At 53.8% G+C, this 18,673-nt stretch overlaps 2 protein-coding genes across 16 annotated transcripts in view; one reads left to right on the plus strand and one right to left on the minus strand.

Annotated features, from left to right (window-relative positions):
• Positions 1 to 9,514, minus strand: part of NISCH (nischarin) — a 33,123-nt gene extending 23,609 nt beyond the window's left edge. For 6 of the 15 annotated variants that reach the window (XM_045579096.1, XM_045579105.1, XM_045579104.1 and 3 more), the window contains exons 1-3: positions 9,296 to 9,511; positions 7,098 to 7,181; positions 6,143 to 6,325 (exon numbers count right to left, since the gene is read on the minus strand). In XM_045579096.1, coding sequence (XP_045435052.1) covers positions 6,143 to 6,325; positions 7,098 to 7,181; positions 9,296 to 9,391 — 363 coding nt within the window. In that variant the 5' untranslated portion in view covers positions 9,392 to 9,511. Of the gene's footprint in view, positions 1 to 6,142; positions 6,326 to 7,097; positions 7,182 to 8,033; positions 8,064 to 9,295 lie in introns of those variants that run through there. The other 9 variants (XM_045579103.1, XM_045579102.1, XM_036430934.2 and 6 more) reach the window with 5 other exon arrangements.
• A 1,572-nt stretch (positions 9,515 to 11,086) lies between these two features.
• On the plus strand, positions 11,087 to 13,980 carry TNNC1 (troponin C1, slow skeletal and cardiac type). The gene is made up of 6 exons (XM_036430946.2): positions 11,087 to 11,225; positions 12,622 to 12,652; positions 12,886 to 13,032; positions 13,267 to 13,381; positions 13,551 to 13,687; positions 13,775 to 13,980. Exons 1-6 carry the CDS (start codon positions 11,202 to 11,204, stop codon positions 13,804 to 13,806), a joined length of 486 nt encoding a protein of 161 aa, XP_036286839.1. The 5' UTR covers positions 11,087 to 11,201; the 3' UTR covers positions 13,807 to 13,980.
• Positions 13,981 to 18,673: the final 4,693 nt, after the last annotated feature.

Here is an 18,673-nt window from a genome sequence, read left to right on the forward strand (position 1 = left end):
TGGTTTTCCTGACATACAAAGGGTTTTTCATTTTCATGTTGTTTAACCTGTGATTTTTTTTCCTTTGACTTCTGGGTCCTCTTCCCCACTCTAAGATTACACCAATATTTTTCTAATGTTTTCTTTTAGTACTTTATGGTATCTTTTTTTTCTTTTAATCTGCTTGAAATTCAGTTTATATATTGTGTGAGAATAACTTTGAGACCACCCCCCCACCCACACACAAATAGACAAAAAGCCAAAAAGAAAAATGAGCAAACATAGCCCTAGCATTACTGAGCGCAGAGTGTGCCAAGACGCACGGCCTAATGTAAAAGGGCCATTGGAGGGACAGCAGCTCCGAGAGGAGAGCGCCAGAAAGGGGAGAGGCTGCCCGTTCACACTGGAGTTCAACTCCAGTCTCACAACAACTTAAACTCAACTAAATTTTATTAATCAGGGAGCAACAAAGAAATGCCTCAAGCACTGGTCTCCTCAGAGAAACACCTTGCCTCCTCAGAGAGTATTCTGGCTATCCTACAGCCTTGTGTGCAGAGCAAAGGTGTGCAGAAGCAAGCATCCCTCCGGCCAGGCAGTAAGGGGGGTCTAGGTGGCCCCCAGTCAAAGCTGCTGCAGACACTACCCGGAGGTAACCTTCAGGGACGGACGACTCCCCACTGCCTCACCCAGCCTCGCTGAAGGGATCTGAAGTGCTTCAGGGTGCCATGAATTATCTGAATTGCAATGTATTTTTTTAAAAAGACATTCTTTTTACCTCAATAAAAATGTCAATTAAAAACATTATTAGCTATGCTTACAAACTATAACACCCACCCCCAAGTGTATTCTAGATCAGCGGTCCCAACTGGTGGTCCGCGGATCATGAGGACTTAAAGGCTGGCGTGGCGACCACTGTCCTAGACCAACTGCTCAGTTCCTGCACGGGTCATGTGCTGGTGTGCAGCCTTGGGCAGCCGTGTGAACTGCACACAAACACACCGTAAACCAGTTGGGCTGTGGCTCTGCAACTGCCATTCTGACTGAGTGTGTCTGGTACGTGAACCCCCATGACCAGCTGCACCCACAACACATACACCTGCACTCAGTGCACAATCCAGGGCAGCCTGATGCCTCTGCTTGGCACATGCTTGAACAAAACGCTCGATGGGGTATTAATGAGGGGCTCAGTTACACATTACTGTATGGTTTAAACACACATTTTCATGTGTGTGTCCCTGTATAACTTTCACTTCATGTCTGTGAAGAGGCATTATAGCAAGATGAGCTATACTATGTGCCATTCAACTTGAAGTAAAAATTGCACATTGAGGAATTCAAGCCTAAACTTTTTAAAAAATATATAATTTTATTGATTTCAGAGAGGAAGGAAGAGGGAAAGAGAGACAGAAACATTAATGAGAGAGAACCATTGATTGACTGCCTCCTGCATACTCCCCACTGGGGAGGAACCACAACCTGGGCCATGTGCCCTTGACCAGAATCGAACCTGGGACCTCTTAGTCCGCAGGCTGATGCTCTATCTATGAGCCAAACCGGCTAGGACTCAGGCCTAAACTTTAACTGAACAGAGCTCCAAGACTGTGAGTTGCAAAGAAATCTGTTATCATGTACATGCTCAGTACTTTGCAACTAAAACAAATGGATAGGAATGCTAAGGCTGGTATGAAGACGGTAACAGTTCCATTACAGCTCCTGATTTCAAATTTCAAAGTGTCTTTGTTCTAACCAACTGGCTTTAAAATAAGAAAATGATATAATGCCACCTTTGAAGACAACTGAGAGCCTTTCCTTACCAGGACAGCCATTACTGGCTGGCACCTGGTGTGCCCGGACGGGGACCACTGCTCTTTCAGGCTCTCTCCCTTCACTGCATCATCCCCCACAATCCTCAAGAACCAAGGCCACCACTCTCCAGCTCCAAAAGAGGAACGAGGACACAGAGAGGTTAGACGCCTGAGTTGAAAGCAGCTGGGCTGAAATAAACTTGGTTCTGCCTACCTCTCAAGTCCACAGTTACACAGCCTACCCCAAAATGGGTGCTGGAATTCTACTTGGATATCCCACTTCATCGAATTTTAAAACCTCTGCTCTAGGGTCCTGGATTGATGTCTGTCATTAAGGGTCCAGGTTATGGGGGACGGCTATCTGAAGAGACGCAGCACAGCAATAGGCCCAGGGCCCTCTCACTGCAACTCAGGACTGTACCAGCCTCCAGACACCCCATGTCAGAGCTGGTGGGAAAGAAGCAGTGCTCTCTTCCTTGCCATTAAAATCATGCTGCAAAAGAAAGAAGTTGGACCCCTTCCTCACACCATGCACAACACAAAATGGATCAAATACCTAACCATAAGAGCAAAAATTATAAAATTCATAGAAGAAAGCACAGTTGTAAATCTTTGTAACTTGGGTTAGGCAAGATGTTGACACTAATGAAGAAAGAAAAAAACAACAAAAAATGAACTTCACTATCATCTAAAACTTGTGTGTTTCAAAGTATACTATCAAGAAAATAAAGACAATCCATACAATGGAAGAAAATATCTGCATATCACATTTCTTATAAGGGCCTACTATCCAAAATATATTAAAAACTACAGCTCAACAACAAAAAAGACAATAACCGCCGAAACCGGTTTGGCTCAGTGGATAGAGGAATGAAAGGCCTGTGGAATGAAAGGTCCCAGGTTCGATTCCGGTCAAGGGCATGTACCTTGGTTGCGGGCTCATCCCCGGTGTGCAGGAGGCAGCTGGTCGATGTTTCTCTCTCATCGATGTTTCTAACTCTCTATCCCTCTCCCTCTCTATAAAAAAAACAATAAGATATATTTTTAAAAAAAGACAATAACCTAATTTTTAATAAGTACAAAAGTTTTTAATATTTTCTCCAATGATATGCAAATGACCAATTAGCATATGAAAAGAGGCTCAACATCATTACATAGTCATTAGGTGAATGCAAAACTAAACCATAATGAGATACTACTTTATACCCATTAGGATGGCTATCAAAAAAATGGACAGTAACAAGTGTTGGCAAAGATGTGGGGAGAAAAGAACATATACACTGCTGGGAGAATGTCAAATGGTACAGTTTCTCTGGAAAAAAATTAGGCAGCTGCTCAAAAAGTTAAACAGTTATCATATGATCCAATAATTCTACTTTTACTACATACTCAACAGAAACAAAACATGTCCACAAAAAACTTCTATATGAATGTTCATAGCAGCATCATTCAAAATAGTCTAAAAATGGACACCCTAACAGGTTTGGCTCGGTGGATAGGCCTGCAGACTCAAGGGTCCCAGGTTCAATTCCGGTCAAGGGCATGTACCTTGTTGTGGGCACATCCCCAGTAGGGGGTGTGCAAGAGGCAGGTGATTGATGTTTAACTCTCATCGATGTTCCTAACTCTGTATCCCTTTCCCTTCCTCTCTGTAAAAAATAAAAATATATTTTAAAAAATGGAAATAATCCAAATGTTTATCAACTGATGAATGGATAAACAAAATGTGGTATATCCAAATAGACTATTTAGCCCATGAAAATACTAAAGTAATGATTTCTGCTACAATATGAAAGGAGCTTACGCTACAGTATGAAAACATTACACTAAGTGAGGTATGCACACACAGCCCCCACAACAATTATCCAGCCCTAAATGCCACGAGGTTGAGAAACTCTGATGTAATAACACCATGGAATTGTAACCCAGGGGGCCTGTCTGATAACAGTAATTTTAAATATGTCCATACTACTCCAGCAGGAGAGCACGACTCAAACCAGAAGCACACATGTGGGCAGACGCAGCCCACCTCAGGCAAACATATCTCCGAAGAGTAGTGAAGGCCTTCCCATGCTCAGAGGTGAGAAAACCTGAGGCAGCCCGAGGGACTACCTCCTCAAAGACCCACATCTTAAAGCAATGAGTCACACTTTCAAAGGGCTGCTAACAAGTTTTATCCTTAAATAGCTATTCAAAGCTTTCATCAGTGCAGTATTTCTTAAAATACTAACCAGTAAAGTTTGTCTGAAAGAGTCATGAACTTTTTCTCACATAAGGAAAGAAAACGTAGAAAGATACCTACACCAGGAAACTGCTGACCACATCCATTGCTGGTATACGCTAAACAAAATCAAAGCATAAATGCATCTCCCATCTGTAACTGCCATCCTTTCCCATGTGGCCCCTTCAAGCTTCGTGGCCCACCACTAGTGCTATGACCAATGTCCAGGCTCAATCTAGCACTCAAGAAAAGCTCAGCCATCTGACTCAGAAAATACTTCAGGAAAATTTGTTTTTTAAACATGTTTGGGCCTTTAAGACAACAGCCCCATAAGTCCCTTCTTAAAAGGTGAGCCTGAAAGGGAAAACTATTAAATGTAAATTTTTCAAAAATCTACCACCCAGAGATAATTAATATTATTATTTTGGTGTATAACTTCTAGAGTTTTCCTACACAAATATATTCACAAAACTCTTTTTTTTTAAATATATTTTTTACAGAGAGGAATAGAGAGTTAGAAACATCGATGAGAGAGAATCATCGATCAGCTGCCTCTTGCATACCCCCTATACTGGGGGTGTGCCCAAAACCAAGGTACATGCCCTTGACCGGAATCAAACCCGGGACCTTTCAGTCCACAGGCCGATGCTCTATCCACTGAGCCAAAACGGTTTCGGCCACAAAACTCTTTTTTAATGGAACTATACATACTTTTTTTTTTTTTAAATATACTTTATTGATTTTTTACAGAGAGGAAGAGAAAGAGATAGAGAGCTAGAAATGTCGATGAGAGAGAAACATTGACCAGCTGCCTCCTGCACATCCCCCACTGGGGATGTGCCCGCAACCAATGCACATGCCCCTGACCGGAATTGAACCTGGGACCCTCCAGTCCGCAGACCGATGCTCTACCGCTGAGCCAAACCTGTTTCGGCTCTACATACTTTTTTATAGCCTGCTCTTTTCATATAATAATACTTATTTTTCTATGTCAATAAATCCATAGCCACACCATCATTTTTCTAGCACAGTGGTCGGCAAACTCATTAGTCAGCAGAGCCAAATATCAACAGTACAACGATTGAAATTTCTTTGGAGAGCCAAATTTTTTAAACTTAAACTTCTTCTAACACCACTTCAAAATAGACTCGCCGGGGCCATGGTATTTTGTGGAAGAGCCACACTCAAGGGGCCAAAGAGCCACATGTGGTTCGAGAGCCACAGTTTGCCAACCACGGTTCTAGCAGAATATCCAATTATCTGGTTGTACTCTTGATTAAAAAAAAAAAAAAAAAAAATGACCTCCTGTGGGACTTGTTTTCAGTATCTTGCTATAATCCTGGAATGACTACCTTTATCCCTAAATCCTTTCCAAAGTTTCCCAATTTTTTCCTTAGAATAAATTCTAAGAAGTGGAATTGTGCTCTGGCCAGTAGCTCAGTTGGTTAGAATGGTGTCCTTGACATGGGTTCAATCCCCAGTCAGGGCACATACAAGAATCAAATAAATGCAGCAACAGATGGGTGTTACTCTAGCTCGCTCTGCCTCCCTCTCAAATCAATAAAAAATAAAAAGCGAAACTGTTAGTTGCTTTTAATGTTTTGATTTCACTGCCAAGCCTCCTTCCTTGAAGCCCATCTTGTCACCAGTGGCCAGAGGGGGTGCAGAGCTGCTCCACAACATACACTCCCGTCAGAGGAAGCCACCCACCCTCCCTCACACCTGACCTGACAATGCCTCCAGATGGCAATTCTGCTGGCACAAACTGATCCCTTAGTGAGTCTTGACTGTGAGCCAACAACTCCACGCTAGTCTATGCCAGGTGTTAGCTGTTTCTCATCTACTCCATCCATTTGGATAGAAACCTGGCTTAAACGCCCACAGACCGCTTTTGCTAAGCAAAGTGCCTGTGGGGGAGGAAAGTCTCTCTGTAGTCATAGTCTGTCTAACTAACGTAAGGTAAGTCTGTCGATGAACATGCTCTACCCACACCCCATCCCCGCCAGGGTGATGGTCCTCCACCTTCTAACTTCAGGATCAAATTCCAGCCCACCTCTCCTCAAAGCTGAGGTGTGCCGCCTTGAGCTCAGGTGATTGTGGGCTTGCAGGGGAAAGAGGAAACCTGAGAGGAACTTACATAGAACTGAAAATGCAAGAAGTGAGCCAGCACTCGGGGGGCCACGCCGGGGAAGGTGGCCAGGAGTGTCTGGAGGTAGACCTCCAAATCCTTCTCCCTCTTTTCCACCAAACTTCTTGAGTTTTTCCCAATTATCTTTTTGGGTGGAAGCAGGTTTTTATCAATCTTCTTTTCTGCAACAAGCTGTAAAAAAACATAAGCATGTCAACCACAGACCAATAGGTTTCTGGTCTTTGCAAGATCAAGGCTAGCAGCCTGAAGGCAGATGCTTGTCTTGACGTCCCCAGCCCCTCGTGGCAGCTGTACCAGGATTAGTGACAAAGCAGGGCACCTGGGTTTGGCCTCATCAAGCTTGTGAATATGACAAATACAGCATAATCCCAAACAGGAAGCTCCTTTTGGAGACATTTAGAAAAGGAGACCTCCAGGCTCTTAAAGTCACCATTTTCTCCAAACAAGAATGAAAACAATCAGGGGGGTGGCCTGCTTTAAAACCTTCGGACTACAAATGACCCGGAGAAAGACATCTCTTTCCAAAAGCAAAGGAAGAAGTGGAATCACAGCCATTTTTAAAGTACAGGTTATAGAATAGCTACAGTCAGGTCAAGCAAGTTAAAACCTATTCCCTCCCCCAAGAAACTGTCCCGGCATCTCACATCCAAGCTAGGACAGGCTACCTTAAAACTAAAGTTCAAATATGCTCCTCACACACTGCCTTATGCTAGGATTGAACTCCCAAAAGCCACCAGTTTTTCTGGCAATTAAATTAGTAAACTTATTTATTAACCCTACCAGACCTGAGACCCTGAACCTGTTCCTTATACCTGGGCTCCTGAGCATTAAAGAATGCTACAGGCACGGAGTATGTTTTGTCCTAAAAGGCATCTGTGGCACAATGGGAACTTGGCCTAAAAGCCCCCAAGCTCTGAGACACAGGCCCCCCAGCTCTCCTTACCTTCTCATGGAGGTCATGGAAGTCGCTGTAGCGGTGCTTGACTGTCCACTCATGGTTGCCATCGGTGACCTGAATGATGTAAACCTAAAAGAGGAAGCAGGCAACCCTTGACTAGTCAGTGACAGGTGAGCCCTGCCTCACCCCCAGCAATAGCTGCAGACCCTTTCAAACTCCCCCTCCCCTCTTCCCTCCATCCAGCATCCCCCACTCCCACCCCACAAGCTAGGCTGCACCTGACTCTAGGGCCCCTTCTCAGCCTCAGCCTCCTCCATGGTCCTAGCACTGGACCTGGCACATGGGATAAGCCTGTGGCTCTACCCAACAGTGAGGAACAGAGCAGACTATCATACCAAGCCATCCCTTTAGTTTTTTGCCTCCATTCTCCAATCCAACCAGAGCTTCAGGTAAAACCACCATTCCGAGGCAGAACAAGGCCAGGTCTGGCAGAGCCAGCTTTCCTACTAGATTTTTCCCCAGGTGCCCTGCCTATATCCTGGAAACAAGCCCTTTTCCAATCTTTTTAGCTGGTTAACAGCTGTGACTGCTGCTGCGAACCAAGGGTCAAGGCACTAAGAAGCTGAGGTGGGGGGTGGGGGTGGGGAAGAGTGGTGATGAATTATTAAGCCATAACAGAAGGCAAAATGGCTTAGCAGTTGGTTAGGGGACTGGGCCTTGGAGTCAAGGAAGACAACGTGCTCTGCCATTCCCTGGCTGTGGCTTATGCATGAGTCACGTATGTAAGTGACCAGGAGTTGAATTTTCACTGAGCCTGTTCCTCCCTCTTGAAATCTGATAGGTTTAAGGATCAAATAAGGTAATCAAATAATATAAGGTAATGCATGAAAATGCTCTGCAGCAAGTGTTCAATGAAAAGGCAGGTATACTAACAATCAACTCAGCACACCTAGAGACAAAAATGGTAGGGCCATCACCCACCTTCCCCACACCCATTCAAAGGAGGGGCTCAGCCCTGCGGAATAGAGAGAGCTTTTGGGGGCTGACCCTCCAGCTGAACGCAGCCCAAGGGTGATGATGGCCAGCCAGTCATTGGCTTAGAGACCTGAACCCTCACCTAGAGGAGGACCCCAAATCCTAATGCCCCGCCCCTCTCTGCAGCAGGGGAGGGGAGGAGAAAATCATCAACTCAGCTGAACCCTCTACAGAGAAGCCATTTCTCTAGGGCCGGCCTGAGGCTCCAGGACCTGCCCGTAGCCCCTCTTCCCAGCCTGGCAGCATCCCTCCCCTCCCTTCCGCCCAAGAAGGCAGAAAGAGCCAGAGGGATGGCCTTCAGGAGGAGGGTTAGGATGAAGGCCAAGGGGACGGGACCCAGGCGGGGCCGAAGCCCCCCACCCTGTGGGAACAAAGGCCAGGAGGCTGAGAGGTGCTCAGGCACCCTCACCCCAGGCAGCCCTGTCAGGCCCGTAGGCCTGACATCCAACCCAGGAGCACCTCCAACCCCATCATAGCCGGGGACGCTCCCCATTTTCTATCTTCCCCCGCCGCCCCCCGTCTCTCCCACAGCCTTGAAGTGTGTGCGTGCGTGCGTGTGTGCAGGGGGGTGGGGTCGGGACTTGCTCCCAAAGCTACGAAGACCCCTAAGGTCCCCGGGTCTTGCGTTTTCAGCCCTGAGCGACCCCCTCAGCTCCCCCGTGTCTGGGCTCCAGCCCCCCCCCCCTCCCCTTTCTTATCCCTGCCAGACCCCCCTGAACCTAGGGGTCCCAAACGCAATCCTCAAATGTCCTCACTTGAGAGCAAATCTCAACTGCGACCCCTGGCTCCCCAGATCAAGGCTCCGCCCCCTCCCCTTCTCCATGACCCGCAGGGTTCCCCGAATTCCACCCGTGACACCCCGTCCCTAAACCCCCTCCCTCCCCCAAGGACGTCGCCCCTCCAGGCCCAGAGGATCTAGAGACGCCTCTGCCTCATCCAGACCCCAATGCTCCCGCCATCCCTCCCTGTATCCCTGGCCCCTCCCCGGACCTAGCCTCCTTCCCTGAACGCGCCCTCCTTCTCCAAACCCCTTCCAGGGGCTCCTCCGGGGCTCGCGGGGCGCAGGGCCCTTCCCCGGGCGTTTTGATCCCAGGCCCCCTCCTCCAAATCGCCGGCCCCTCCCCATTCTCCCCGGGTCGCGGGGCCCAGAGCTCCTCCCCAACCCCCCAGGCCTCGGGCTCCAGGTGCCGGCCCGCGCCCCCGCGCACCGTGTACGTGTCCACGAGCTCGGAGCCCACGACGCGCGCCTCCTTGGCCGGCTCGGCCTCCCGCTCGGGCCCGAAGCTGCGCGTCGCAGCCGCCATGTTCCGGGCTCGGCGGCGGCCCCGGTGCAGACAGGCAGCGGCAGCAGGGGGCGGGGTCAGCGTCCCACCGCCCCGCGGCCCCCTCGGCCGCCCGCGCCCGCGCCCGCCCCCGCCCCCGCCCCCGCCGCGCGCCGCGCAGCCATCTTGGCCCCCCGCCGCCTCTCCGCGTCTTCGCCCCGCCCCTCGCGCGTGATTGACAGCTGCCACGCCCAGCGCGCGTGCGCAGGCCGCGCGGGACTGTCCCCCGGCGCCGGCGGTGCCTGCTCCGCGCGGGAGACACTGAGGCCCGTGCGGGAGGCTTCGAGCAGGACCGTTTGATGCCCCGGAGGACAGAAGGCCTAGCACTTCCCTGGCTACCCGAAGCAAGTACAGCTTCGCCTGGCCTCAGTTTCTCCCTCCGGAAAAGGGAAGAAGTCGCCCTGGGCAGGGCAGGTTCTGTTGGCCTACAGACTGAAGGATCCTGGGTTCCATTCCTGTCAAGGGCATGTACCTTGGTTGCGGGCACATCCCCAATAGGGGGTGTGCAGGAGGCAGCTCATGGATGTTTCTCTGTCATCGAAGTTTCTAACTCATCCCTCTCCCTCCCTCTCTGTAAAAATAAATAAATAAATAAATTAATTAATTAATTAAAAAAAAAAAAAAGGGAAGAAGTCATCACCCTCCACCTGGCTCTTGGGCTCCTCTGTAGGGAACGGGATGGGGATGGGGAGCGGGGAGTTGAAGATGGAAGCCGTGTTCAGAGCCCGAACAACAGCTCTGGGCCAGTTGTGAACCTCTTCAAGACTCGGTATCCTGTCACATGGGCTCCTGGAGAATTGAGAGGGTTAAATTGCGATTATGGGAACTCAGTCTGGGGTGAGGGAGTGAAGACGGAGAGAAGGCATATGTGCTGCCCATTGGGCACAAGACTCCCCAGTGGGGTTCCACCAGAGCTTAAAACCGGAGCGTAAAAGGGCGACAGACTGGCCCTGGACCCAGGAACCACAGAGCCCGCCTGGGAAGCACGGGCATAAAGACAGAGAGAGCTCCGACCCAGGGCACACTCATACTTAGGAAGAGGAGGTGATAACACAGCTGGGTCAGAAGGAAGGGGACAGTCAGGCATAGATGGGCATCTGCAGATGTGCTTGTTGGGTGACGGCAGCTGAGCAAGCCCAGAGCTAGTGCTGCTCCGATGAGGGAAGCGGTGTGGGGTGTGGCTCCTCTGGCAGCACTGGCTGGAGGGCTCCAGACGACTCTGCCCTAAGGTGGGTCCCCCGCGCAGGACCTGAGCTCAGCGCTGGAGGCTTCCTTTAGCTGGGGCCTCTACTCCCAGCCTCTCCGTGCACACAGCTGCCCCCCACTGCGGAGAAGTTAAGTTGAGGCTGGGGCTGCCAAGTCAGCCAGGCTTTGGGCAAGTCATCACCCCCTCTGAGAGCCTCAGTTTCCTCATCTGAAAAGTGGGAGTCAGATCATCCACCTCCCTGATTGGGAGGGGAGGTTGAGCTGCTGTGTGTAGAGGCCTGGCCTGGGCCCCACTGCTCTGTAGTTCCTGTCCCGTCCTAGGCTCATGTTTCCATTCATTCCAGAAATCTTTCCAGAGAGCCTCCTGGGGAACAAAGGGTAGGAGAGCTGGTCTTTTCAGCCCTTCACCCTCCTGTCTTGGACAGAGGACACGGGGACTCAGGCCAGCCTGAGATCACCAGGACTGGGGGGAGGGGGGCAGGATGCTACACGCAGGGGTGGGCTGGGCCCGGAATGCAGCTGGGCAGGGCTATTTAAGCGCGGGGCCTCCTGGCTAGCCCAGCAGCCTGCCTTCTGAGCCGACAGCATGGATGACATCTACAAGGCTGCGGTGAGGGACGGGGACGGGTGGGCCCGAGGGGGAGTCCCTCCGCTCAGGATGGGGGGGACCAGGTCATCCCAGGGAAGTGGTGGGGACCCCGGAGAAGACCTACATACTTTCAGCCCAGGCCCTCAAGGGGAGGCTGGGTCTGGTGTTCAGGGTGAGGAAGGGGCGAGGGACTCAGGGATCGGAGAGCGGGCGGAGGAGGGAGGGGGTCGCACCTTTCAGCATCACGCTTGCCTCTGTCTCCGAGGGTCTGTAGTCTGTGTCGCTGCCTCTCGGCCACGCCTTTCTGCATTTGTGACTTTGGATCTTTCTCAGCGTCTCTCTCGTTTTGTTCTGAGCTGTCTCTCTGGTGGCTCAGAGACACCCATTTCTGCCCCTCAATTCTGCTTCTCACACTCTCATGACCCGCCAGCCCCCGGCAGGCCCCGGGCTGGCTGAAGATGCTGTGGAGGGGGTGGTAGGGGTTGTGAAGAGGGAGCTGCAGCGTCTAATCCTGAGCTGGGGAAGGGGCTTTAAAGTTAGGGACAGGCAGGGAAGGACTGGGCATGGGGAGAGCCGAAGCTCCTATCTGGCTTGGCAGGCTCAGGGCGCAGTGGCTTAGCGGGTGTTAGGGCTGGAGCTTGGACACCCCAAGTCCCTCAACATTCTGTGGGGCTTCAGATGCTCTTCCATCTCGGTGCAAAGCTTAGTTTGCTGAAGGACCCCCCCACACCTCCCCATGCCCCAGAGACAAGGACATCTGACACAGACAACTGTCTCTGAAGGAATCCTCCTCTCCGCCCCAGGACCCTGGCCCCACTGCCGGCCGGGGTGGCTACAGCTGGCTCTGGGGTGCCCCGGCCTCGCCTGCAGGAGCCCAGGGAGCTGGGGGAACAGTCCTGTGCCCGTGCCCATACAAGGCCTGGCGGGGCTGGGGACTAATTTTGGCTCCTGAGGCACCAGCAGGCCAGGGGGCCAGATAACGCCGCCCCGCCCCCCTGCATGCCAGAGTCCCCAGAACAATCACCAGGTTTAACTTTGTCCCCCGTTAAAAATAGCCCAGTGGCCACTCTGGTCAGGTTACAGTGAGCGGCTTTACCTACCCCCACCCTGGCTTTATTGTCCCAACCTGAGGGACAGCTGTCCCTCGGCCACCCAGCTTAGGTTTCAGCGGGCATTGGGTGGTCACGGACTATTGTTACTCAGGGTCACCTTGGCCCTGGAGGGGGTGCCCACCTGCCCTCCTGGCCCTGCTGGGGTCCCCAGAGGGCTTGGGGGGCAGGAAAGAAGGACTGAGGTCTCAGTGACCCGGGAAGGGCCTGCCTCTCTGGCTCCACTTGTCCCGCCTGTGAGATGGGTTGGTTTCCTCACCAGCAGCTAGAGCCTGAGCCCGAATCCTGAGCCCTCTTTTCCTCTCCAGGTAGAGCAGCTGACAGAAGAGCAGAAAAATGGTGAGTTCCCCAACGTACCTGCCGGGGGGGGGGGGGGGGGGGCCAGGGCTGGGCTCGGGGAGCCTGAGGACCCCAGGCTGGAGCCCCGATGCTGGAGTCTCTCTCTTGCTGTGACCTTCGGGGTCTCAGAGGGACGGGGGCCGGTTGGTCAGTGACCCCAGGGCTCTGGCCATCTGGGGTCCTGGCTGCTGCGCCCTGACCGTCCCACTGCCCGTCCCCCGTCGGACACACAGAGTTCAAAGCGGCCTTCGACATCTTCGTGCTGGGCGCCGAGGACGGCTGCATCAGCACCAAGGAGCTGGGCAAGGTGATGAGGATGCTGGGCCAGAACCCCACCCCTGAGGAGCTGCAGGAGATGATCGATGAGGTGGACGAGGATGGTAAGCCCCTCTGCTCCGCAGGCCACGGGGGATCCGAATCCCGGCCCTGCCACTCACTGCTCTGTGCTCGTCTCTGAGCCCCAGTCGCCTCATATCTAAAATGGGTAGAATGGCCACCTTCCTCACGGAGTTGGTGGGTGGCTGCAGTGAGGACACCAGGGCCTAGGATCAATCAATGGCTGTGCCAGCCGTTCCGACGATTCCTCTCTCGTGGCCGTGCCTCCCGCCCCTCAGGGAGCGGCACAGTAGACTTCGAGGAGTTCCTGGTCATGATGGTCCGGTGCATGAAGGATGACAGTAAAGGGAAGTCTGAGGAGGAGCTATCTGATCTCTTTCGCATGTTTGACAAGTAAGTGCGTGACCCCTGACCTCTGACCTCTGACCCCCACTGTAGTAGAGCCGGGGAAAGGGACAGCGGTATGGCCTCCGGGTCTCAGTCTCCCATTCTGTGCAATGAGGGAGCGGGAGGTCTTATCTCCCAGCGGCCCTGAGACCTCCCTCGCCCCCACTCCCTGCAGGAACGCGGACGGCTACATTGACCTGGACGAGCTGAAGGTGATGCTCCAGGCGACCGGTGAGACCATCACAGAGGACGACATTGAGGAGCTCATGAAGGACGGCGACAAGAACAACGACGGCCGCATCGACTATGACGGTGAGGGGAGGGGGGGTGCGCTGGATCTCCCGCTGCCCTCGCCGTGCCGCCCCCACCTCCGACCCACACCTGCCCTTCTCCCCGCAGAATTCCTGGAGTTCATGAAGGGGGTGGAGTAGATGCCCGCCTTCCGGAGCTGCAGTAACACCTTCCAACTCCCGCTGGGCCCTGGGGCGGAGCAGGGGGCCGGGGCCCCCACAATGTGATCCTGGTCGTGTCCTTGACCGAGGGCCCTCCCTGGCTCCCTCCCCAGCCCTGTCCTGGGGAATACAAATAAAGCCCTGCTCCCTGGAGGCCTGGTGTCTGCTTTCCTTTGGGGAGGAGGGTCTGTGGACATTTCCCCGGCCAGTGTTTACTCCTGCCCTGAGGGCCACTTCCTCCCCTCTCCCAGGGCCCAGGCTCCAGCCCCCCCACACACTGCCTTCCGCAGGAGGGGTAGGTTGGATCGGAGACTAGCATGCTCCGGACCCCGCTGCCTCCTTTCTGTAACGACTGACGCCCAGGGCGGCTGCTTCCAGCGACTCAGCATCTGGAGCTTGTGGTGGCCGGGGCACCTGCATTTCACCAGCTCCTGGGCAGCCGGGGGCCCTGTGTCTGGAGGGAGGAATAACTCCCTGCAGCACCCGGCTAAGCCCGGGGTGCCCCTCGGCCCAGCAGTCCAAGCTCCATCTCAGCTCTGGTCGGGGAGAAGAGGGTGCTGTGGGGCCCAGTGGGCCCATCTGTCACTCACTTGGATTTCCCTCCAGCCACCACTGACTCCCAGGGACCAAGGGGGCGAACCTGCCCTCACCGTGTGACCGGTGAGGACCTGGGCCCAGTGAGGCACAGGGGCCTTTCAAGGTCACCCTCGCGGGGAGGCTCTGTTTGATGGGCCAGGTGGTGTGGGAATCATTTCCACCTTTCTCAAACTTCAGAGGCTCCTGGAAGCCATTTTCCCTCCCAACAGGGAGTGGAGGCTCAAGGCCTGGTGGCTCTCAGTGGGGGTGGCCAGGCCAGAGCTAGGGCCAGAGAGTGACACTGGCCTTGAGAGGGGGTGCTGCAGAGAAGTGGAGGTGTGAGCTGCTGTGCCTGCAGGAGGGACAGCTGCCATGGTGTCTGGGCTCCAGCCAGAATGCCAGCAGCTGTCCTTGCTCCGCCCAGCCCCTCCACAGCCTCTCCACCTGCGCCCCAGCCCTGACATTCCCCAGACAGGCCCCGCATTCCAGAGGCGGGCTTGGGATTCTGGAGATGCCTCCAGGGGAGGCCAGAGCTGGCAGGCGACCCTGCAGATACCAGGAGGGAGAGAAAAGGGGTTCCCTCACGCCTGCCCTTGGGAGCTGGAGAGCTCAAGGACCTACACGTGCACCCAGGAATGACGCCTCAGGAGAGGAGGCGGGGTTACAGAGGGCAGCACCACCCATCAGGGCACCGTTCCATGGTTTAGTCACCCCTACCATGTGCCTGACACTGGATACTGGGACGCTTCAGAGAGAGGCCGTCCCTAATGGTGTGGAATTTATAGCCACCTCAGGAAGACATAGGCAGTGAGGAAGCAGCCTTGTGCTGGAATGAGGATTGCAGTGGCCATGGGGAGTGTGGTCCAGGAAGGCTTCCTGGAGGAGGTGGCACTGAGCTGAGGCCTAAGGAACCCCGTGGGAAGGCTGGGGAGAGACTGGAGCATCTCAGGAGCAGAAAGACAGTGTTGGGCTGAGCACAGAGGTGAGAAGGCCAGGTGGCTCAGCACAGCAGGACCAAAAGGGTAGAGGGAGGTGCACAGACAGGGCACATTTTGGAACTGGAAGGACTGAATGTGAGGTCTGAGAGAGTAGGGAGTCAAGGATGAAGCTGCTGCCTTGACCGGTTTGGCTCAGTGGATAGAGCATCGGCCTGCAGGCTCAGGGGTCCCAGGTTCGATTCTGGTTAAGGGCATGTACCTTGGTTGCGTGCATATCCCCAGTGGGGAGTGTGCAGGAGGTATCTGATTGATGTTTTTCTCTCATAGATGTTTCTTTTTCTTTTCTTTTTTAAAAAAAAATATATTTTATTGATTTTTTACAGAGAGGAAGGGAGAGAGAGAGCTAGAAACATCGATGAGAGAGAAACATCGACCAGCTGCCTCTTGCACACCTCCCACCGGGGATGTGCCCGCAACCAATGTACGGGCCCTTGACCTGAATCGAACCCGGGACCTTTCAGTCCACAGACCGATGCTCTACCACTGAGCCAAACTGGCTTCGGCTCTCATAAATGTTTCTAACTCTCTCTCTCTCTCCCTTCCTCTCTGTAAAAACTCAATAAAATGTTTTTAAATTAAAAAAAAAAAAAAAAGGGATGAAGCTGCTGTTTCCTGAGAGATGGAAGCCTGAGAGAAGCACAGGTTCTTGGTGATGTGGTGTTGAAAAGCGGAGGTTCCTTTTTTCCTTTAGATTTTTTTTTTTTTACACAAAATTTTAATGTATTTTTATTTATTTGAGAGAGACGGGAGAGGGAGAGAGAGAGAGAGAGAGATAGGAGCATCAATGATGAGAGAGAATCATTGATTGGCTGCCCCTGCACGCCCCCTACTGGAAATCTAGCCCACAACCTGGGCATGTACTCCTGACTAGAATCGAACACAGGATCCTTCAGTCCACAGGCCGATGCTCTATCCACTGAGCCAAAGCAGCTGATCCCAAATGTTAAACAGCCACAGGACAATGAGCAAACAAGGCTTCTGCTAACTCACCTGCCCCTCTCCCTCACACTGTCAGTTACCCTCCTGGAGTTTTCTTCCTGGACCAGGATCCAAACCAGGATCTCACACTGTGTCTTGTCATCCCGTCCACCTACTCTCCTCTAATCTGGGCCGGTTTCTCAGCCTTTCTTCATCTTCCGTGACCCTGACCCTTGAAGCAGAAAGGCCAGTTGTTTTGTAGAGTCTCACGATTTGGGTTTGCCGGGGGTTTCCACGGGAGCAGCGTCCGGTTCTGCATTTCCGGCAGGATGACCACAGGGAGACGGAGCGTGTTTGGTCCATGTCACAGTGGAGTTGTCTCTGGAACGGGACCCCGGAGATAAGCGAGAGGACAGAGCAGAGCTATGAGCTCAGGTGTCATCAGAGTGAGAAGCACTTTCCCAGCGGTGGTCCTGGCGGAGGCCCCGGGGAGAGGGTGTGTGGAGAGCGGTGGCCCAGGAGGGCACCAGGCACCCATCTCACATGGGCGGTCTGCGGGAGGAGACGTGGCCGATGGTGTGGTAGAGACTCTGGGTGAGGGAGGAGCCCCAAGAGCCAGGAGGGGAAGAAGGAAGCACAGAAACGCTTCCTTGGGGGACTTGGAGGCTCCCGAGGCCGTGGCCACCTGGACACGAGGGTTTCATTGGAGCAGTGGATGGAGCGCGTGGACAACACTAATGACGTTTTGCAAACACTCAGGGGACAGAAATGGGCGGGAACTAGGGGAGTGTGAGTCCAGGGAAGCTCATTTAAGGGAAGGGGGGGGGAATCAGGGAATGGCTTGTCTGCTGATGGGAATCATGAAAGGGGTGTTGCAAGACCCAGGCAGGGCTGCAGAGGTGAGTGGCTGCAGGCCTCCGGGGGTGCACAGGGTCTGGGGATAGCACTGGGCCTCGATCCACGCTGGGCAAAGAGAAAGGGGGCTCCAGGCACTGCGGGAAGAATTGTGGCAGTGGGGACACTGAGTGCAGGAGGGGTGTCCAGGGAAAGGGATGTTCTGAATGGAGGTACAGAAGGTCACATCCTTATTAGTGGTGACTTGCAGGACGGGTGGCTGAGGCGGGGAGAAGAGAAGGACAAGGGCCTGGGAGGCCAGGCGACACCCTGTGGAAGGCTGATGGAAGTGAAGGAGGAGAAGAGGGACACCCCAAGGTAAGCCCTCCATGACTGAAACAGGAAGGTGACTGGGCCAACGACAAAGAGGGTGCATGGGCGGGGCTGGGGGGTGGCTGGTGCCTTAAGAAAGGGGTCATCAGGGAGGGATTTCTATGGGATTGCCCCAGGGTCCCTGTTCCAGAATGAGGTTGGTGGGGGAGCGAATGAGGCATCTCTTCCTCTGAGCACCCCCACCCTCAGAATTCTCGCTGGGAGAGGCTGGGCTGTGAACACACATCACCCATGTATACAGCCAGGGTCTCCCAGGCTCCCACCAGCACACGGCATTGAGCCCCTCCACACGGGTCACCTCGTTCTGACTATTGCGCTGCCTTCATGTCTCTCCATCTCTTCTGGCTGTGCCATCCCTTGCTTCCTCCATGAAGCCGCCTTGATTCCCCCCACCAGGAGCCATCTGCCCCTGCAGTGCAACGTCTCTCACTGCCCCTGCTCTTCGTGTTGTGACTGCCTGGCTACTGCCTGCTGCCCCAGGAGGCTGCTGTTTCTTCCGGGTGGCCCCGCTGCCCTGCCCAGCGCCTGGCACAGCGGGCGGCGTGGGGACACCCCGCAGTTCCCACTTTGTCCATTAGATGGCACAAGGTGTATGTGGCTGGGCCCATGGACTCAATCAATCGGGTACCTTTGGGTCTCTTTCTCATCGGCAGCCTGCAAACAGGGGCCCTTACCGAAGAGCCCTTACCTTCTCCCCAGATTGGGAATCAGAGGCTCAGAGAGGGAGAGGACCTGCCTTGGCCACACAGAAAGTTAACCTTAGGTTTCGGGGCCCCCGCCCCTGTGCCAGGCTGTGCGGAGTGGGGTGCCCTGACCTCCGGCCCCAGTAGATCCAGGCCCCCCTGCAGCCTCAGAGGGGAGCCTGGCTGAGCGGAGGCCCCACCCCATGGCGAGCTGGCAGGAGGGAGAGCTGTTGGGCCTGCTGCCCAAAGCGGTGGCCACAGGCTGGCGGCGAGGCCCCCTGGCTCCTTCTCCAGCCAGAGCGGCCCCCACCCCGGGTTATGCCCGAAACAGCTCTCCAGGGAGAGGGAGGCAGAGGGGCTTCACCTCTCAGAGGGATCAGGACACAATCACCATCACGGCAGCCCCCGCACAAGCAAACGGTCTGTCACACCCAAGGGGGCAGG

This window comes from Pipistrellus kuhlii, unplaced genomic scaffold, assembly GCF_014108245.1.
Source record: "Pipistrellus kuhlii isolate mPipKuh1 unplaced genomic scaffold, mPipKuh1.p scaffold_m20_p_11, whole genome shotgun sequence".
Lineage (NCBI taxonomy): Eukaryota > Metazoa > Chordata > Mammalia > Chiroptera > Vespertilionidae > Pipistrellus > Pipistrellus kuhlii.